This window comes from Arabidopsis lyrata (assembly GCF_000004255.2).
Source record: "Arabidopsis lyrata subsp. lyrata unplaced genomic scaffold ARALYscaffold_2, whole genome shotgun sequence".
NCBI lineage: Eukaryota > Viridiplantae > Streptophyta > Magnoliopsida > Brassicales > Brassicaceae > Arabidopsis > Arabidopsis lyrata.
In genome coordinates this window covers 936692-959413 of record NW_003302554.1, presented here as the reverse complement: position 1 = coordinate 959413, position 22722 = coordinate 936692, and the positions used below count along the sequence as shown (strand labels likewise).

General features: G+C 34.1%; 3 protein-coding genes and 1 long non-coding RNA gene across 5 annotated transcripts; 1 reads left to right on the top strand and 3 right to left on the bottom strand.

The window, feature by feature from the left end:
• Positions 1-114: 114 nt before the first annotated feature.
• LOC9324027 (ribulose-phosphate 3-epimerase, cytoplasmic isoform) lies at positions 115-1903 on the bottom strand. Its single transcript, XM_002886365.2, has 8 exons — positions 1784-1903; positions 1395-1399; positions 1238-1300; positions 1052-1158; positions 864-961; positions 696-788; positions 569-610; positions 115-495 (listed from the first exon to the last, which is right to left on the bottom strand). Exons 1-8 carry the CDS (start codon positions 1901-1903, stop codon positions 340-342), a joined length of 684 nt encoding a protein of 227 aa, XP_002886411.1. The 3' UTR covers positions 115-339.
• Positions 1904-2260: 357 nt separating this feature from the next.
• Positions 2261-4060, top strand: LOC110230846 (uncharacterized protein At3g61260-like). Its single transcript, XM_021035032.1, has 4 exons — positions 2261-2279; positions 2388-2586; positions 2809-2890; positions 3656-4060. Exons 1-4 carry the CDS (start codon positions 2261-2263, stop codon positions 3857-3859), a joined length of 504 nt encoding a protein of 167 aa, XP_020890691.1. The 3' UTR covers positions 3860-4060.
• Positions 4061-5471: 1411 nt separating this feature from the next.
• LOC9324026 (TP53-regulating kinase) lies at positions 5472-8164 on the bottom strand. Of its 2 annotated transcripts, XM_021034712.1 has the most exons (8): positions 7515-7560; positions 7413-7462; positions 6896-6976; positions 6703-6816; positions 6315-6593; positions 6125-6238; positions 5969-6041; positions 5472-5886 (listed from the first exon to the last, which is right to left on the bottom strand). In XM_021034712.1, exons 3-8 carry the CDS (start codon positions 6956-6958, stop codon positions 5849-5851), a joined length of 681 nt encoding a protein of 226 aa, XP_020890371.1. In that variant the 5' UTR covers positions 6959-6976; positions 7413-7462; positions 7515-7560; the 3' UTR covers positions 5472-5848. The 2 variants fall into 2 exon arrangements, with proteins under 2 accessions (XP_020890371.1, XP_002886410.1); XM_002886364.2 differs by having other exon boundaries at positions 7413-8164.
• A 12500-nt stretch (positions 8165-20664) lies between these two features.
• On the bottom strand, positions 20665-22170 carry LOC110230796. Its single transcript, XR_002333959.1, has 3 exons — positions 21787-22170; positions 21589-21710; positions 20665-21404 (listed from the first exon to the last, which is right to left on the bottom strand). It is a non-coding gene; the product is annotated as an uncharacterized LOC110230796 (long non-coding RNA).
• Positions 22171-22722: the final 552 nt, after the last annotated feature.

Sequence of the window (22722 nt, the reverse complement as noted above, 5' to 3'; positions counted from 1 at the left end):
TTGATCAATAAAAACGTGATATTGATATTTCTAGTGGTTCATAAAGAGAATTTTTGTTTCAGATTAAATTGCTCAATGCTCTTGAAATTTAAGCTGACGCTTAATCAAATCGTCTATTGAATATCTGGATTATCTAATTAAGTCTGATAGACAAAAATGTAACTGCTACATATCAAAAGTTTCTATCTGCGGTGATTTTCTTGAGAAAGTTCATCGCTAGGGCAAAAGCTCTGAGACAGATTAAAGATTTATTCCATTTCAAAGAATTATAAAAAAGTATTAGCTATAAAGGCCTTGGCTCTTACAGTTATTGCTTGGGGTACTCCCACTCCCACTCCCTTAAGTGGAGGGCTGCGCCTTCTTAACACTGGCCCGCAAAAAGGATATGACATCCCCAGGCTCAGGAGCTCCAAACACCGAACTTCCTGCGACGATACAGTTGGCCCCAGCTGCAGCCGCTGCATCGATTGTGGAAGGACCTAAGCCACCGTCCACCTGACCCAGGAGATAGAACTCAGTTTAAGGAAAGATCAAACACTGTCTGAACAGTAGGATTGAGATGCCTTACCTCAATATCAAGTGTTGGATACTTGTTCCTCAATGCCCGGACCTATATCAAGAATATCAAAAACTGAGGTTACAAGGGGATTTCAATAAGCAGATGGGATTTCGATTTCCAGAGTTGGAAACATAACCTTGTCCATCATGTTGGGCATGAACTTCTGGCCACCAAATCCAGGCTCCACAGTCATCACAAGAACCATTTCAACCGGATTTGTACCTTCAACCTGTCATAGATAGGTCAAGCACGCATAATAAACCGATCGCACTCTGGCCAAACAACAATTTTAATAATTCAATACCAGAGGATAGACTTGTTCAACAGGTGTTCCAGGCTTTAGAGCCACACCTGGCCTCATCCCAGCAGACTTAATCTTTTCCACAAGTTCTTGCCAATTCTCTGAAAATAAGCAAAACACAAGTCAAGACCGAGCATTAGGATGAGACAAAATTGGAGGATGGTGTGGGGGAAAGAGCTATCTATATATACCTTTGGCCACCTCAACGTGGAATGTGAAACCAGACGCCCCAGCTTTAGCCATTTGATCCACGTAATCCATGGGGTTCGTAACCATTAAGTGGCAATCAAGATATGCACTGTGATAAAAGGAATGATAAAAGTTTTCAAGGATATGAACATGTCAGATATATTAATCAAAGGGATGTAGTGCATTACTTTGTGTGCTTCCTCAAACTCTCGATGACAGGAGCACCAATCGTTAGATTCGGAACAAAATGCCTGCCCGAGTAACACATAATTATACCGACTGCATGCTCATAAGTCATAATCCACAGAGTAAAAAACAAAACACAGCTAAAGCAGTAAAATTTACCCGTCCTGCAAATGAAATAACAGTGTAATAAGTATGGAACAAGCAAAGGTTATGTAGCATGTAAGTCCATAAGGACCATAACAAGAACAAAAATCAGCTTCTTGGTTGTTGTTTCATACTAAAAGCAGAGATACAAGTTTCAGATCAGAATTCCACAACATTCAACACACCAGACCCTAGAGTATTTGAGAATCAACTTCTTTCCATTTTTGTTATAACAAATCATAATTCTTTGTACAATTCGGATTCAGATGTCAAAGGTACAATCTTGAACTTTATCATATTCATATCACAGGTGAAACCTTTCAATCACCAAGTAAGTAAATTTAGTGAGTGAAATAAAAAAAAAAAAACAGATTCGAAGAAGAAGAAGCAATAAAGGTTGTTACCATAATGTCCATGTGAAGCCAATTGGCGCCTAAATCGATCATCCGCTTAGCCTCCGCAGCAAGATTTGCAAAGTCCGATGACAACATCGACGGAGCGATCTTCGGTGACACTCCCACCATCTTCCCTGATTTCAACGACGACTATGGTAGAGAATGATCTGATAATGATGCGTTAGGTTAGAGCACTGAGAGAAGAGAAGAAATAAGAAAAAGCGAGCAATGGGCAATTGGGTCAACCTGATGACCTGGCATCAAACACCAAGGATTAAAGAGAGATTAATAAAAACAAGGCAACAATAACATAAACCACTTCTAAGAAAGTCACTTAGACATTTTGTCAAACACCTTATCTACAACAACTAAAGGTTTTATTACAGAAATTGAGCATGAATGCATGACTCATAGAGTCATATTACATACACAATTACAGACAGATTCTTTTCATTATTTGTTTGGGTATAAGGGAAGCCCAATAAGATGATTGATCGGCCGAAAAGTGACCCATGAAAGGAGGATATAAATGTTTTAGAAACATCCACAGGTTTTGGTGTTGGATATAAATGTTTTAGAAACTTCTCAAGGCGTTTTATCCGGACGTTTTGAGGACGAGCCTCTATTAGGATTTGCTCGTGGCAACTAGGATGGGACTCTAGCTTCTTGGAGTTGTGGTCATTTGCAAGGGATAAAAACGATTATTGTGATAGAGAAAGAGAAGATGAAAAACTTGTTGAGATAGAGAAAGAGAAGAGACTTGCGTTGATAGATGCGTGGGAAGAGAACGAGAAGGCAAAAGCTCAAACCAAGTAAGATATACCAAACAAAAATATATAATGACACTAGAACCATAAAGATCAACATTGTTTTGCATTCAAATTACTAACTAATTTCTCACAGAAATATTGAAGTGATCATAAATTCAAAACATACAGTTATATATATGTAGCAAGATATGCAAAATTACCACTTTTATACTTTATAATATCAATATATTATTTACATTTTGTTCTTTGAATCAATGTAAGCAGGGCTTACAAAGAACTTTGCTCCATTGAATCATGGGAGAACAATACGAAGACAGCTCTAGAGTTAGATTTGAAGAAAATGGAGGTATATAGAGAATTTTAGCTATTCAATATATTTTTTCTTCAATTTATTTAACGTTTATAGTAAAATACAAACAATATTATAGAAAAGTACTTTTGTTCAAAACTTTTATTCATATAGCGGCGGAGGCTAAGCGGAGGCTAAGAAGCATACATTTTGTTCTAAAAATCCCCGCCTAACCCGATTACTCCCCGCTTAATCGCTAGGCCCACCTTCTCCGCCTCGATTAATGACTGATCCCATAAAGAAATCAGTTCTCCGATTACTCTCTGCCTAATCCGATTACTTCCCGCCTAATCCGATTACTCTCCGACTAATTTTACATATCCCGATTATTTTTAGATTACAAGTATAAAAAAACTTTTTATTTTTGTTATTCAATCATTAGAATTGGGACTTTGTGATGTTTTATAATAATTTATGTTCAAATTTTAATAAAAATTATAAAATTTTAATAAAAATTATAAAATTTTAATAAAAATTATAAAAATGTCTCAAAAATACATTATTATGTGTTTACTGCAATTTTGAAATAAATATTGGATTAATATGTTTTAAAAATATTAAAATAAACCTAAAACTAGTCCCCGATTAATCCCCGATTTTAATCCGATTTTCCGATTAATCGGTAGGCCCATGCCGAGCGCCCGACTAGCGCCTAGCGATTTTTCAAACAGGGGTCTCTTCTATGAATGTATATATGTCTATGTTATCTAGTTTTACTACGATTTAAAAATTATTTCTGTTTATTTTTATTTTTTTTATCAGGAGAGTTTAGAAGTGGAGAAAACTGAATACTCAAAAAAATTCAAGAAAAAAATAGCTGAAATTGAGAAGATTGCAGAAGCCAAAAGAGAAAAAATAGAGAAACAAAAGGAGCAAGAATCTATCAAAGTGAAAAAAATAAGTGAGAAGCTAATTGCAACTCCAAATGCATATCCACCCAACACCAAAACCTGTGGATGTTTCTAAAACATTTATATCCTCCTTTCATGGGTCACTTTTCGGCCCATCAAACATCTTATTGGGCTTCCCTTATACCCAAACAAATAATGAAAAGAATCTGTGTGTAAGGTGTGAACTTTGAAGCATCAGTGTATCATTCAATCATGTGTAATTGTGTATGTAATATGACTCTATGAGTCATGCATTCATGCTCAATTTCTGTAATAAAACCTTTAGTTGTTGTAGATAAGGTGTTTGACAAAATGTCTAAGTGACTTTCTTAGAAGTGGTTTATGTTATTGTTGCCTTGTTTTTATTAATCTCTCTTTAATCCTTGGTGTTTGATGCCACGTCATCAGGTTTGGTGGAATCAAGCTGGGTCGGGTTAAGATTCGGATTAACGGGTTGACCCAATTGCCCATTGCTCGCATTTTCTTATTTCTTCTCTTCTCTCAGTGCTCTCACCTAACGCATCATTATCAGATCATTCTCTACCATAGTCGTCGTTGAAATCAGGGAAGATGGTGGGAGTGTCACCGAAGATCGCTCCGTCGATGTTGTCATCGGACTTTGCAAATCTTGAGGCGGAGGCTAAGCGGATGATCGATTTAGGCGCCAATTGGCTTCACATGGACATTATGGTAACAACCTTTATTGCTTCTTCTTCTTCGAATCTGTTTTTTTTTTTTTATTTCACTCAGTAAATTTACTTACTTGGTGATTGAAAGGTTTCACCTTTGATATGAATATGATAAAGTTCAAGATTGTACCTTTGACATCTGAATCCGAATTGTACAAAGAATTATGATTTGTTATAACAAAAATGGAAAGAAGTTAGATTTTCAATCACTCTAGGGTCTGGTGTGTTGAATGTTGTGGAATTCTGATCTGAAACTTGTATCTCTGCTTTTAGTATGAAACAACAACCAAGAAGCTGATTTTTGTTCTTGTTATAGTCCTTATGGACTTACATGCTACATAACCTTTACTTGTTCCATACTTATTACACTGTTATTTCATTTGCAGGACGGGTAAATTTTACTGCTTTAGCTGTGTTTTTTTACTCTGTGAATTATGACTTATGAGCATGCAGTCGGTATAATTATGTGTTACTCGGGCAAGCATTTTGTTCCGAATCTAACGATTGGTGCTCCTGTCATCGAGAGTTTGAGGAATTGCTTATGCGTAAATTAAAGTTCTTAAAACGAAGAAACCAAGGTTGTGAAGTTGCAATTGAGACCATATCAAGACCAGAGGATTAGATATCGCACATGGCTGAAGCAAATTTCTCGTATAACTCTTGCCTTTAACATTTGTTCCCTTAGAACAGCATTGCAAGGTTTCTACAGAAGTTTTTAACAATAATATTAAAAAAAAAAAAAAAAAAAAAATAGATGAGAGAGATGAGAATCTATTTTTTAATGAAATTTTTGAGAACTCATTAAGAGACTGTTTTTACACATGTCAACATCTGCTTGGCTTTTTAAAAAATTATAATTTAAATTTTAAATAAACAATTACATTAAATTATATATTTGAAAATGATATAAATGAGAGACTTTGAGAGTCGGTGTCATGCAATGCATACTCAATTCTTTTTCATCGAAGAGAATAAGGTCGTGCTTAGAGAATAATCAAAGAAAGTAAACTCGTATTTTACAATAAAATCGAATAGAATAAGGTTAAAGAAAAAGATTGTTACTGGTTTAATCTCTTTCGGCATTGTGTTTACGTATAACTAAAAAATGGATCGCACATCAAATAATATTGTCTTATGTCCATTTTATCAAACCTCATCCTCCGACCGTAAAAGCCAACGAACGCCCACTGAAACTTTAGCATCGACAGCTTCATACTGATCAACAAACTAGACCGCTATCGAACAATAAAACAGAGTAGTGTACATGTATTTAAACATTCAAGGCATGAGTTTTCCCACCGCTATTCAATCATATAGGAAAAATTTTGGGTGGCTTTGTAGTCAAGTTTAAAGACAGGATCACTGGAGATCTTGACTCATCCAATCATAGTCCGTTTTCTACCTCGTTGCCTCACTGCATAACCAAAAGAAGACTTTTTTAAGATTTGAAAACAGAGTTGGTTTTATGAGGGGACATGGAAGAGGGTTAATAGTACCTTGCGCGAGCTTGTTAAACGTGGCTGACCATTGCTTCGAGGACTTCCTATACGCTGTCAATATACGATCCATCTACATTTGAATACAAAATACACCATTTAAGATAGAAAGACCCATCAAAAGTAGTGAAGTTATAATATATGCATCACTCTTACCACATTCCCGCATGAAGAATGCATTGAGAGTAAGGCTCTTTCAAGCACATATAAATCAACAGCTTTGTCTTCAGGCAAGGTCGATGTGACACTCAAGCCAAAATCGATTAGTACCTGAGAATATATCCATTGTCATAAATCATAAGTAAACTAATCAAGTACAGAAGCTCTGCAGAATGCAGATACTTACCAGCTGATTTGTTCCACTTCTGACTAACATATTTGATGTAGTCAAATCACCGTGAGCCAGGCCACCATCATGGAGCTTAGCAATTGCAGCCCCAATCTGAGCAGCAACATCATCTAACCGTTCCTCAATAATCCCATTGGCCCCAAAGTCAAGGAAAATGTCTTTAACAGAGACGCCCTCAATGTACTCAAGTGTTAAAGAGTGAAGCAGAGTATCCACAGCATAGAGGATTGGAGTACAAACCCCGAGCTTTCTTGCCTTTGTCATACACCTAGCCTCCTATATACAACAATGTACGCACATACAAGATGAAACACTCGATTTTTCCATTTTTCTCTCTCAGATTCAAACAACGAAACAAGTAAAGGTGATGCGAAAATAAACCAACCGCATTCAAGCGTTTGAGTGTGAGTTTCGCATCCAAAATCGGGTGTCTATATTTCTTCGAGAATCGTTCTTTCACAATGGATCTTCTTCCGGCAAATGTAGACTCAAACACCCTCTATAGATAAAACTGAAAACACTTAGTCTTTCCACAAAAAGCAAAAAACATATACACTGATTCCTCCATATAAACTTACAGCTTCTGCTCCTTGCTTTATCAGAACGAGCGATTCATTCCCAACGTTTTCCTCACAATCCATCCTAAATTACTCAGGATTCTACACAAGCACCAAAGCCAATACAAAGAGAGAAACTTTAGCAATTGTTTAAAGCTCTAGCAATAAGGCTACACAATAGTCGCTTCTAGCTTAAAGCTACACAAATCTGCCCAAATATCAACAACCATTGACCAAAGAATCTGCCCAACTAGCAAAATCTAAATAGCCAAAGCTCAAAATAAAAATCATTCCCATCAAACGCAACTTTCTTCAAAGCCCGTATCATCCACAGAATACAAAGTTAGAACCTAGGACGTTATCGTAACGATTGATTGAAGTCAAGAAAAAACGAATTCCTAAAAAACAGCTTCATGTTTGTTCATCGTCAAAACTTAAACCAACACGAACCCTTAGTAGAAACAAAATCGACCCACAAGTTCATAGCTACACAAAATTCAGTTTTTCCAGCGACCCACAAGTTCGAATCCAAAATTACCTTAAGAGAACACACGAACACGAACACACTTCAACCCAGATTTCTTCGAGCTTAGAGTGTAAAAATGAGAAAGATGAAAGATATATAGAGAGCAATCGAACCCTTTCTTATCGCTTCTCACAATCGATGAAAAAGAGATTGAATAAGAAGGAGAAGAAGAAGAAGAAGAAGAGAGCGTTCGCATGCGTTTGTCGTCGACGACTCGCTCGTGAACGACAGTTACAAATCAAGTCGAGGTCGGAACTAGGGTTTTTAATTTCAATTTGATTCTGGTTAACTAGGTGCATACCGTAACTGAGAACCGAAACTATAAGAACATGAACCGATCCGGTTCTTTGGTTTTATCCGAATTTGAATCGGAAAAAAAAAACAGATTTAGGATCGGTTCGGGTCGGTTTGGCTTGGTTTGGACTTTGGATAATTTACCCAAACTGGATATATAGATAGCTCAAATGGTATATAATTTACGTGGATCAAATGGCTAAAGCTGGGGCGTCTGGTTTCACATTGCACGTTGAGGTGGCCAAAGGTATATATAGATAGCTCTTTCCCCTACACCATCCTCCAATTTTGTCTCATCCTAATGCTCGGTCTTGACTTGTGTTTTGCTTATTTTCAGAGAATTGGCAAGAACTTGTGGAAAATATTAAGTCTGTTGGGATGAGGCCAGGTGTGGCTCTAAAGCCTGGAACACCTGTTGAACAAGTCTATCCTCTGGTATTGAAGGTACAAATCCGGTTGAAATGGTTCTTGTGATGATTGTGGAGCGTAAATGGTGCATTTCTCGTTGAATATAGTTGAAAGCTAGATTTATCTCTTTTAACCTCCTAAAATGTATCAACCATTTGTACCTTTAGTATGCCAGAAAAAGATTGACGAGAATCGAGTGCTTTGAGATTGTATTTTTGGTACAAAACGTTTAGTTTTTTTTTTTTTTCCTTTTTCATTTCAATGATAATTGTAGAAAATCAAATAAGAGAGTAAGTCACGCATAAGTACTTTTATATAATATTGGATAAGAACTATCTTACATGAAGAGATGGATAAGAAATGAAGAAACAATAAAACGCTTAGAAAGTTCTATTAGATTACTTACCTCACTTAGGCTGCAAATGATTATTAATAAAATAAACGAGTTGATAGAATGTATAATAGTCATATGAATAAAACGAGTTGAATATGAAAATTGAGATGAATAAAAAAAATTTCACCTTTCATGTCATTCATCTCTTAATAAAAGGATAAACAATTTTCAACTAAAACAAGTTATTTTCTATCTACTATGTGGAGTACAATAAAATTAGGATGAAATTAAATTTTGTAAATGGTGCATTGCACCTTTAGTATGTCGCTTTGAGAATTTTTATAAAAATGCTTTGATGTATGTAAGAAAACAAATAAGAGAGTACCTCACATATAATTCTTAATATACATATTGGAAATTGGATGAAAAAATAAAAAATAAAAATGTATATGGTTTAAAACAACAATTAAAACCTCACACGAATCTAATATATTCTATTACTTCTCATTTGAAATCTTTTTCTATCAATGTCCCACATAATTCTGACTTGCAATCCACCATGTCACTTCAGATTCTAAAGCTGGAAAAGAGAAGTGGACATACCATTGTTTAACATTGCAAGAATGGGGATAGAAAGGGAGCCAGGGAGGGTATTATACCATTGGCTACTTTTGGTCAATAACCAGATTAAGCTAAGGGGATCCTCCACTCTGGTTTTGACTCATCGGAAACCTTCCACTTCCTAGATATTTTTTAAATATTTGAGAAAATATTACTAGAGATCTAAATAATATTTTGAACGGATCTGAGCAAATATGTTTATGATGTGATTGATTGTATTTGTAGATTTAGAATATGAAGAGGTGATTGATGGTATTAAATAGATTTGGAAGAGAAACGAAGAAAGAACTTAAAATGAAATGATAAGCCTGCGATTTAATTATGTTGATGTGACAACTTGTTAACCTATGCTAAATTATATGATGTGTTTGACTTTGACTGGTGTGGCAGTTCGAAAAAAAATTCAAATAAGTTAACATGGACACTCCCAAAAGCTTTAAATTTTTTATTTTATTAGTGTAGATACTGGTTCACGAAAATTTAAACGAATTGAGTTGAGTTGCTCTAATTACAAGATAAATTAGATTGAGTTGCTCTAAGTTATCTTCTATTTCGTTTATCGGTATTGCACAATTTCTAGATTTCAATTTCAAAGACGAAAGACAACTTCAACACTATATACTCTCTTTCGTATGTTTCACTATTAGTTAAAAGAAATAACGCATTCATTTATTATCATATGAAAATCAACTCTAAAATCCAGATCTAGTACATACAATACAACATGCAAAAGTTTAATTAAATTGCAAAACCTATAAAGGCCAAAAAAGAAAAGATGGAAACCAATTGGACGTATTGTTTCAAATCACTAAAATTCACAACACAACAACAACGACAAACACAATTAATAGTTTGTATGTTCGATTAATATTCTCTCTTACACTTTTTCCTATGAAGAAGAGCATTTCAATAAACTAATTTTTTTTTTATCAGATAAATATTATTTACATATGTGATATAATATGGTATAAAATTTTTGTGTCAAATTATCCATTTTAACATTTGTTTTACGAGGAACCAAAAATAAAAAGAAAGAGTCGAATTCTTCTTTCATAAATAAACTAAATTTGGTGAAATTGATATCGACTTAGCGAAAATAAGTCCAAAAAGATCAACAAGGTTTGGGTAAATTATCCAAAGTCCAAACCAAGCCAAACCGACCCGAACCGATCCTAAATCTGTTTTTTTTTTCCGATTCAAATTCGGATAAAACCAAAGAACCGGATCGGTTCATGTTCTTATAGTTTCGGTTCTCAGTTACGGTATGCACCTAGTTAACCAGAATCAAATTGAAATTAAAAACCCTAGTTCCGACTTCGACTTGATTTGTAACTGTCGTTCACGAGCGAGTCGCCGACGACAAACGCATGCGAACGCTCTCTTCTTCTTCTTCTTCTTCTCCTTCTTATTCAATCTCTTTTTCATCGATTGTGAGAAGCGATAAGAAAGGGTTCGATTGCTCTCTATATATCTTTCATCTTTCTCATTTTTACACTCTAAGCTCGAAGAAATCTGGGTTGAAGTGTGTTCGTGTTCGTGTGTTCTCTTAAGGTAATTTTGGATTCGAACTTGTGGGTCGCTGGAAAAACTGAATTTTGTGTAGCTATGAACTTGTGGGTCGATTTTGTTTCTACTAAGGGTTCGTGTTGGTTTAAGTTTTGACGATGAACAAACATGAAGCTGTTTTTTAGGAATTCGTTTTTTCTTGACTTCAATCAATCGTTACGATAACGTCCTAGGTTCTAACTTTGTATTCTGTGGATGATACGGGCTTTGAAGAAAGTTGCGTTTGATGGGAATGTTTTTTTTATTTTGAGCTTTGGCTATTTAGATTTTGCTAGTTGGGCAGATTCTTTGGTCAATGGTTGTTGATATTTGGGCAGATTTGTGTAGCTTTAAGTTAGAAGCGGCTATTGTGTAGCCTTATTGCTAGAGCTTTAAACAATTGCTAAAGTTTCTCTCTTTGTATTGGTTTTGGTGCTTGTGTAGAATCCTGAGTAATTTAGGATTGATGTGCGATCCATTTTTTAGTTATACGTAAACACAATGCCGAAAGAGATTAAACCAGTAACAATCTTTTTCTTTAACCTTATTCTATTCGATTTTATTGTAAAATACGAATTTACTTTCTTTGATTATTCTCTAAGCACGACCTTATTCTCTTCGATGAAAAAGAATTGAGTATGCATTGCATGACACCGACTCTCAAAGTCTCTCATTTATATCATTTTCAAATATATAATTTAATGTAATTGTTTATTTAAAATTTAAATTATAATTTTTTAAAAAGCCAAGCATATGTTGACATGTGTAAAAACAGTCTCTCTATGAGTTCTCAAAAATTTCATTAAAAAATAGATTCTCATCTCTCTCATCTATTTTTTTTTTTTTTTTAATATTATTGTTAAAAACTTCTGTAGGAACCTTGCAATGCTGTTCTAAGGGAACAAATGTTAAAGGCAAGAGTTATACGAGAAATTTGCTTCAGCCATGTGCGATATCTAATCCTCTGGTCTTGATATGGTATCAATTGCAACTTCACAACCTTGGTTTCTTCGTTTTAAGAACTTTAATTTACGCATAAGCAATTCGGCTTAGATAATCACACCAATGTATGTCTGTTTCACTCTAAAAAGCTGACTGAACATAAGTCTCTTAGAACTTAACAACTTGATTTTTCCAACCATTCACCATTGTCTATTGATTTGACAATCAAACTGTGTTTTCGAAAAGCTTTTGATAGTTTGTTGTCTACTAGATTAAGACCCGTTATTCGATAATTATCTTTTTACGAAACTGCAGTAAATATTTTCGCAATTGTATGCAAAAAAAAAGAAGTTTGGGATAAGAGAGATCAGAGGTACTATTAAAAATCAATTTGTTTTCTCATCTACAAACTTACAAACGCATTCATATATTTTGAAGTTTGGTTATGACATGACAATGATATTAGTACAAATAGATAGACAAGCTCTTGTTTTATTAAAATAATTTAAGTGATAAGTTATATCCTTGTTAAAACTAATTTTATTTACAAATAATATCAAACATTGATGATGGTGATTAGCAAATTGTATTTCACAATGGTCACAAAAAATGTTTCTTGTTAGTATTTCTAGAGTTTTTGATTTGTGTACTTGTATTGTACAACATAAATCCTCTACATTAATGTCATTGTTGACAAAGCCGTTCTGAGCCCATCTAACTGAAACATTGGTTTAGAGTCCCCAATTTTTTGAGTCAATTAATAATAAAATTAGGGTTCCAAAAAGATATTTTATTGCAAAATAGGTTTCATTTTTCAAAAATTATAAGACTGGTTTCAAATTTTAAATTTTATTTAAAAAAACAGTTCAAATTTTATTTTTTTGCTTGGGCCCCATATTTTCCAGATCGGTCCTGATTGTTGAATATTGACATTTATTTTTTTCGTTTTGCTACCACCGAAATTCAAATTCTTGCTCTTTAGTGTGACATATAAAGTACGGACTCACATTAAAAAAGAATATCATGGTTTTCAAGTAGAAGTAATCTCACCGGAAAACATTGCAAGAAAAGAGTTATATAAGATCTTGTTTCTTCTGCTTCAAGCCTCAAAACACAATAGTCAATCCAATGAATGGACTCTCATTGAAACGATTTTCCAACGTAAGTTAAAAAACCAAACCGGGACTCCAAGTCTGTTGGAGAACACAATCGATGCCTTCATTGCTAACACGTCCCTTCAACTCTGTTTCACCAAATGGTGTTGCGCTCCAAAGGCGTAGGTTGACCGTCTGCTAGCAACATTGAAGCACCATTTTGCTCCGATTTTTGAAGTCCGAGAATGGATGGTATTAATGTCAATTAACAAATCGACCCATTTTCTCCCTACCAAACATGAAAAACATACATTACTACAAAAACTAATAAAATATTTAAGAAAAAATAAACCAGAAATGCTAAAAAGATTAACCAAAGATTTAAAAACCCACTAAAAATATTTTTTTTGTTTGGGCCATATTTTTCAGGGTCGTTGAATATGACATTTAAAATCTTTGTTTTGCTATCACAGACATTCATAATTCTCGAAAAGTGAAATCATCACTACAATTGATATAAGGAATAAAACAAATGACAAAAAGTTCCCATATTTCGAAAACGATACAAAATCTCCATAGCACATCAACCATATAGAAAACCACATCTAATCACTAACACTTCCTAGAAAAATAGTTTGACTTTGAGAAAGTCATTTTTATTTGCTTGAAGAAGTTAACTAACTCTCTTGAATAATCTCGTGTTGAGTGTAAATACGTTGATAATTTTTTATAAAGTCCATTAGTTTAATTTATAGGAAATCGTAATATTCTAAGAAAATATTTTATCTTTTTAGAATCTTTATAATAGGGTTATATTACAAAATCTTTCAGAGCCCACTTTGATCGTTTTCTTCTTTGGCCAGTAGGTTTGGTCTTCGGGTTAAAGACACCTTTCATCAAAGACCTTATATGCAAAGATCCTATCTCACATATCTCTTCCTCTACTTCTTCTAATAGCTCGTCTATATACAACTTCAGTTCGCCTTTCCTAACAACCATTACACCAAACCTATATTCGCCTTGGCTTCTCGAAATGCATCATGTATATGCAGGCCCGGCCCTAGATAAATTTCTATGATACATAGGTATTGGACCTTTAATTTACGAAGCTCATTCTGTGGAACAAAAATTAATAGAAATTATTTTTAAGACTCCATTTTAAGAGTGAATTACATATATTTAGGCCCATTTTTATAAAAATAAAAATAAAAATAGCAATATGTTTTATTGTGGATGAATTTTTTTTAAAAAAATTGATATATATATATATATATATACTTATATCATATACATGGTGCGGAAATGTTGGGTCGAAGTCACATAGAAAATTTAGTAGGTGGAGTTAACTTATGTCTTGGGTGTTTGTTCTATAATTAATGAAATAACTAATTAACTACCTTGACGACAAAACATAAAAGGGATGTCTTCGGAATGTCAACACCGTTTTGCTTTTTAAGTTCAAGAATGTTTGACGACTGTTCGTAGTACGTAAGAAACTCATATTATTTTCTCAAATAATTAGCTACTACCAATACCTAATATTTGCCTACTCAGTTATTTTATATTAGGTGGCCGAACATCTTTTTAATGTATATGGTAATACGTACATATTAAATTGACAATAATTACAATACCTATTATATATTATAAACTAGGGGAGGTCCCCGCGCCCGGCGCGGGGTTGTATGTTGATTAAGACCAGAATTACTAATCAATATTTAGGGTTATCAAGTTAGGGATATTTATTGATTTAGTTTTGCCAAGAGTCTAATTTTTATAACGACATTAATATAGAATTATGGTAAAACGCTATAACTTTTGATATATATTATTAGTAATCAACAATTAATAGTGTTTTTTAATCACATACAATTTATTAGTGTTTATATCTTGATATATATAATAGAATTAAATATAAAAAATCTATATATTTAAACCAACAATATATTACTCCCTCTGTTTCATTATATTAGATGTTTTAGGGATTTTATTTTGTTTCATATTATAAGATGTTTTACAAGTTTCAAAGTTAATTTAAATGCATTTGACCATTTATGACTATTTATATTTTGCAGTCATTATTATGATTGAGTTTTTTTTTTTAACTAAATATAAATGATGTTTTTAAAAGAAAATAAAATATCTAAATATGTGTTCATTTACCTTAAACCTCTTATATTTTGAAACAGAGGGAGTATTAAATTAAAGATTGTAGGCATAGATATGGAGACTAAACATCGATAATATTTACGATCTTGTAAAATTAAATGTTATGTTAACTTGCAAATTCCTTCAATTTTTACCAAACATTGAAGTTTAAAGATTATGTTCATTTGGAAACTCCTTCCATTATCCCAAAGATATTGATGTCAAAACTCTTACGTTAATTTTGATATCACGCTCTTCTTCTCCAGATTATTTTAATAATTGTCCACTCGTCAAAGACTGTCTTCTTGGGGGCAAATTCAATTTGATGAGTGTTGTCTTTGCACTATTGCAACAAAGTCTCGGGATCACCTCCTGCTCCTCTGTGAGCTCTTCCGAGGTGTGGAATTTGGTTTTCCCTAGGCATTCTCCTCGACACGGTTGTTTTGCTCTTGGACTGAGCTACTTTCTTGGACATGACGCTCTTCTTCTCATGAGACATGTAAATAATTGTCCACTCGTCAAAGACTCGGTTCTTGGGGATAAATTCAATTCGATGAGCGTTGTCAAGGTAAAATCTAGAACATCCACCTCCATTCATGAGACATGGTTTCCCTGAAAAATATTCAATTCGATAAGATCATACAACATATTAACTGTCTTAAGTTTTTTTATTTTTAATATGATAAAGAAATATCAATCAATACCTATATACTAATCGGCCGAGTGGAATAATCAAAAGAATTAAAAATTCAAACAATTTTTAGTTTACAAAATTATGTTTTAACATATAGATAAATATATTTTACGAAATGATCACATAAAACTGAAAATGATAAACGTGTATTCTTCAAGACCAAATCTTCAAGATCAATAAAGATTTGACAACGGAGAAAGATTATGCTTGGAGAATAACCATTCAACAATTTTTTTTCTTCTTCTTTTATAATTCTTTATGCAATTGTGTTTTATAGGCCTAAACATTAAGGAAGTTTATAGACTTTGTTAATGATTATATTATACCAAGTATAAATTTGGCATATAGTATTTACAAAATTTTGTGTAATGCCATACCAAATTATAAAACTATGATGTTTGGATTCATCCTATTACTTACAAAAAAACATAAAATCAACCATTACTTTTATCAACTATGGCTCACAAACAATGTTAATAGTCTATCTTTTACCATATTTACATATTCAAAATTTGCAATGTGATCGCCATTAATAAGTTATAATTAATAATAACAGTTATTTTAAATTATATTAATTGTTTTTATACACAAAAAAACTCAAAAATTGTCTTCTCAAATGCTATTTTTAAATTATCAAAAATTATTATTTATATAAAATAAAGACCTATTGATTAAATCAAAAATGTTCTTCATTGATATGAAAACATAATATAAAAATAAAAAAATTATTAAAAACCAATGAAATATTAAAAACCCTAACATAAGCAAAGGTATAGTAATCTTAAAAACCATAATGCAACAACTAATACGTAGTGGTGAGAGACACAATTTTTTTTATCTCGTCTTTGATTGTCAAGAACTAAATATCATCATCTCTACCAACAAAAACACTTTGCATCGCTTCTATTTAAGGTGTCCAAGTCGTTGATATCTTCATCTCTAGCTTTGAGAGACTTCTAGCATTCATGTGTCCAAGTCGCTGATTGCAGAGCACCAGATCATCCTTCTTAGCTCCAAAACATGTTTTAGTTAGGTTTTCCCACATGTAACAATTGTTCTCAGTACGGATTTCGGAGAGAGCATTGCGGTTCTTCTCATCTGTAGTCCAACATTTCACTTTATTGAAGCTCACTGTTAATCCTTGAACAATATACACATTGGTGAGTTGAGGTTCTTTAGCTTCAGTTAAGTCTCTTTTGCCCTTAATCTTTTCCTTTTCTCCACCACCAAACGTGACTTTGCTCTCTTTTACTTCAGTGTAATTGTTGAGATTGGCTTGATTCCATGTGATATGTCTAGAAGCTCCATTATCGAAGTACCAAAGCTTAGTCATACTTTTTTCAATTAAGGTATATGCAACATGGCAGTACATATCAGATTTTGCAAACATTTACTTTATACTCTCTTCTCTAATGTGGATAGAACCTTCCATGTCTCATTAGGTTCTTCAATTTAGCTGCATATGTGTAGCAGTACATCTATATGTGACCATGACAACCACATCAATAACATTCATACCCAGTCACTGCTCTGTGATAATGGTTATGATTCTGATGCAAACGTCTTGCTCGAACAGCTCCAATGTAGTTTTGAAATAAAAACTGATAACGACGTGCATGTACACCCTTTCTTGGAACGAAATTTGTCTTCCCACTTGTCTCACCTCCATGATAGCCTAATCTAAAATTAGATTTTCCAACTCTCCCAGACCCTAAGTGTAATGCCCTCACCGCCACCTCACTTAATGGGCCCCACGTCCTCTCTCGGCCCGTGGGCCCACTATCTTCTGACGGCCGGTTCGCTATGTCCGAGAGGCTTTAAAGACTTGTTTACCGACCCTACAAATCACCACATGATCTTTCCCTGTGTTTTGTCCTCACTCACACAGTTCCGATAATAACTTCTCAGAAGGTCACCCATCCTAAAATTGTTCCAGCTCAAGCACGCTTAACTGTGGAGTTCTCTCAGGACAGTTGACCGAAAAAATAAGTGCACTTTTGTGACATTGGAGGCCAAATCAATTCTTTTAAACCTCTCCGCATGCACTACCATATTCCTGAAATCGGGGTGTTACAATTCACCCTTACTAACAGATCGCAACGTCCTCGTTGCGCACCAAGACCGTTACCCCCGACGGTGTGAGCTCTCTTGACTCCACACTCGACTGGGTTCAGCTCTGATACCACTTGTAACGCCCCGACCGCCACCTCTCTTAATAGGACCCACGTCTTCTCTCAGCATGTGGGTCCACTATCTTCCGACGGCCCGTTTGCTACGTTCGGGAGGCTTTAAAGACTTGTTTACCAACCCTACAAATCACCACATGATCTTTCCCTGTGTTTTATCTTCACTCACATAGTTCCGACAATCACTTCCCGGAAGGTCACCCATCCTAAAATTGCTCAAGCTCAAGCATGCTTAACTGTGGAGTTCTCTCAGGATAGTTGACGAAAAGATAAGTGCACTTTTGTGACATAGGTGGCCAAATCAATTCTTTTAAGCCTTTCTGCATGCACCACCATATTCATGAAATCGGGGTGTTACACTAAGATGTTATCCAGATCCTTTGTCACACTATTCAGTATGTGTATCTTCTTCCGAGTATCACTCAAGTCTTGTGTGAGAGCTCTGTTTGTTTTTCCCCTCTAAACCACACTTTTGAGTCAGCTCACTGTTCTTCTTAATTTCCAGAGCTAGGCCTCCTTTGAGCTTCTCCTTCTAACCTTGAAGTGTTAACTTTTCTTCCATCCATGAGACCTTCTCCTTACTCATTAAGAACCAGTTGTCATACAATATTCTAAACTGTCCATGGATGTCCACATCCTTCACAGTGTCTGATTCATCATCAGTTGAGCTGGCTACATTTCAATTAATTTTTCTGCTTCACTGTTAGAGCTTTCACCTTCGTCGTCTATGATTTCCACAAAAGATACAAAACCCTTCACTTCATCTTCGAGTCATCATCTTCAGAGTTACTTCCACTTTCAACAATGTAGGACCTTTCCTTCTTGGATCTAGAACCCACACAGTCAAATTTCGAGTGTATGATGCCTTTGCACTCAGAGCATATATTCTTTTCTCTTCAGGGAGGGGCACTAAGCTTTGACATGTACATATCCTTGACATTCATGACATTGAATATCGTTCCTCTTTCCATTTCTATCCATATCTCTGTCTCTTTCTTTTTCAACTCTCTGATTCTTTACAAAACCTTTCTCCTCAACTCTTCTCAAGGCGCGGCCGAATGGAATCATCGAGATAAATTAAAAGTTTTCAACATTCTTCTATAATATTTAGATAAATATATTCTACGAAACGATCCCATATAAAACTACAAATGATATATGTGCATTCTTAAAGACAAAATCTTTAAGATCTAAGACTAATTCTACCATCTCATTCAATGAAACAATGCACATAAATATCGTGATAACTTTGACTTTGATCCTCCTTTGAAGTATTTAAGAATTTTTGTATTTCATTTAACACAAAAAAACACTCATGAAAGTTATTAAAACGACGCTTGATAGAAGCACTAATACAACTTTCACACCCATCAAAGTTATAGCTAAAGTATTATGCTCTATGTTTACCATCGTAACATCAAGTTTTAACCCTCTCAAGTAACTTACATTGAATGTTAAACCCCTTTGTTCATCTGTTTTTTTTTTCATATCAGTGAACACAAATCTACGGAAATAAAAAGAGTCAATCTTTAGATAATGATTATCAATGACATTTTTATTAAATGATTCTAATTTTTAATAAGATTAACATTTATATGTGGCACTACCATAATCCTCATAAAAATTAATAGAACTTAAAATGGTTTAATTATTTTACTACTTAATAATAATTTTACGATGAGCAAAATAGTTTTTAACCCATCTGTATTTCTTTTTTTTTTTTGGTAGGCAACCCATCTGTATTTCTATTACACACAAATTAAATTTCTATTTTTTTGTTAACAAAAGAAACATACATTTGTTAATTAAATAATTTTAAAATTTAAAATACTGTACAATAATGCGAGAGATAATATGCCAATGGATTTCTTATTATCTCTACAAAAGACAATTATAAAATACACAAAAAAAGTTGAAACTTATAATAAAGGAAGGTTAAGTCATTACGATATACTATCAAAATAAATTTGGTTTACTTCCTCAATAAACTATTTATTCTACTATCGTTAGTAATTAATATGACCAATAATAACATTATATATAATATATGTATATACATATTTATTTATAAACTAAAGATCAAAACAAAAATATATCACAAAAATTATTATGGACTCCGTTTAATAATGGACAATAAACTATTTATTAAAATATCGCACAACTCATAACAAAACAAAAGTTAAAAAATGCACAACATGTCTCACTCGAATACCAGCCAAAGTTCATATTCGTACACGTATTAGCGAAGATGTCTTCTCCAAATAAGTCTTCGTATGTGTATAACGGTGTTTAGTTCACGCTACTACTCTTAAGAGGTTAGTTGTTCACGCGACTATCTTCTTCATTTGGAAAAAAGAAATATCAGAGTTCATGATAACATCTCAGCCTCCTCCGCTTCTGTCTTTTCCCAAATTAATAGAAGTATAAGGGACACACTTCTCGCTCGTCGGTATCGCAAAGGTTGTGGTCGACTTCTATCCCAGTGGTTTGCTCATTCCTAGTTTCCTCTAAGTATTCCTTTTGCTTAGTTGTTTTAGTTTCTATGGCTTTTTCCTTTTTTTTTTGGTCATAGTACCTCTTTGCCCCAGAGCCTTTGTATATAACAATGTTCCTTTCGGTAATATAAATTCACATTTTATCAAAAAAAAAAAAACGGTGTCTAGTTCATACGTAGCTAATTAATATAATCATTTCATCAATCTCTTCTCCTGTCAAACGACCTTTATCGTTCGTTATTGTAATTGACTGTGACATCTTTGGAACTTTGTCTTCGGTGTTCACTTGCAGAATCCCATTTGCGTCCACTTCGAAAGTCACCTCCATCTGTGGCACCCCCATGAAAAACTGTTCCTTGCGTCTTTAAAAAACCAAGAACCGAAATGGTTTAGTAGCCAATATTGAATTAGAGAGTTTACCTAGGTGCAGGAAGAAGGCCGGTGCCTTTCGGTAATATAAATGTTATCTTTCGTCATGCTTATCTAAAAAAAACGGTGTCTAGTTCATACGTAGCTAATTAATATAATCATTTCATCAATCTCTTCTCCTGTCAAACGACCTTTATCGTTCGTTATTGTAATTGACTGTGACATCTTTGGAACTTTGTCTTCGGTGTTCACTTGCAGAATCCCATTTGCGTCCACTTCGAAAGTCACCTCCATCTGTGGCACCCCCATGAAAAACTGTTCCTTGCGTCTTTAAAAAACCAAGAACCGAAATGGTTTAGTAGCCAATATTGAATTAGAGAGTTTACCTAGGTGCAGGAAGAAGGCCGGTGAGCTGGAAATTTCCGAGCTCGGGGTTATCTTTCGTCATGCTTATCTCTTCATAGACGTTGATAGTAACAGTAGTTTGCTGATCTTGGTAAGTAGTGAACACCTGAGACTTCTTCGTTGGGATCCGAGGAATAATGTTTGTCATCACGCCTCCGACAGTGTCAATACCGAGGTGCAAAGGCGCAACATCAAGTAGCAAAATATTTGTTTTCAATAAATTTAGGTTTTCTGCAACTCAAATACATGACTAACATGAAAACACTATAGATGGTCTAAACTATTGTCATAAAGAGAGTTAAAAAGAGTCACTTACTTTGCGTTTCTTCTCCACCTTCACCACTTAATACTCCACCTTGGACGGCGGTTGTATAGGCCAAAACCTCATCAGGGTTAGTTCCTTTGTTGGGTTCCTTGCCATCGAAGAAATCCTTTAACATCTACTGAACTTTTGGGATTCGAGTGCTTCCTCCAAATAAGAATCACAAAAGAAACCTTAGATACCCAAATGAAACAAATCCTAATATTTTTGGAGAATTTATTCATGAAATGATGTATGCTTGACTAAAAGGAGAAAAATACCACGTTTACAAACTTTTAAAGAGGGAAACATTGGAACCCTAATCTAAATCCATGATGAAAATATTAATTACCTATCCAACCGGTTCATAAAAACTTAGGGTTTACACACATCCAACCTACTCTTTCGTATTCACCCGATGACATGTTTGCTAGAACATGGCGATGATCAACGAAACAACGAAGTGGACATATCCTTCAAAACAATAAAATTTAATATTAGATAATACCAGATCTAAAATATAACAAATAGACGACAACACAAATCCCACCAAAAGAAGATCGTGGAGATTCATATCCAGGCTGATCCATGGTGTCTTCCAGCACCGGAGGAACACCAGCATACGAACTTGACATCAAAGTGAACAGCTTCAAAATAACCTGGTCACCGGATTTCACATCCTCTAAATTATTTCCAAAACTTTAATTCTTCAAATAAAAATCCATTGGTTATCCTATACATCATAAAATCTTCTAATTTCTTACCTAATATACGTACCTTTGCTTCTTAATTATCAATACCTTTTTGAGAAATCCCAAAGATCCTTGACCAAAACAAAAGAGACAATTTTTCTGAAAACCGAATAGGTGAGACAAAAAACCTTAGAAAACAGAAGCAGTTAACATATATAAGAGAAAATCAAAGAAGCTTTTTATTTTATTTTATAACTTCCTTCCTCTACAACTTAAAAACAAAAATTAACCCACTTTATTATATAATTAACTCACTTGAACATGGATAATGGAACCGTGATTTTGAAGATGAAGAGAGAAAAGGGAGACTTGATAAGAGCTATTGGTGTAGTTATAATCGCTAGATGGTACTCCTCCTGAGGTTAAAAAAAAAAAAAAAAAGAATTCGACTCACATGTTATATGTGTGAGATATATAGAGATAAGAGACTCATACAGTTTAGGAACGCAACAGTACGAAACAACTTGTTAAAAAACAAACAACAAAGATAGAAAACATGAATCGAAATAATATCAGTTTTGATTCTACCTACATGGTTCCTTCTTCTTTTCCTATAAGCCTTCTCTGATCAATATATCCTTTTCTTTCTCTTTTGATTCTTTTCACGCTTCCTTCTTCTCCTCGTCTCAATGTCTTCTTCTTCTTCTTCTTCTTCCTCTTTCTGTTTGTCTTCTCCAATATGCTCTTTCTTTTCTTCTTTACTTGGTACGGTGCCAACGTGATCACGTTGGCGA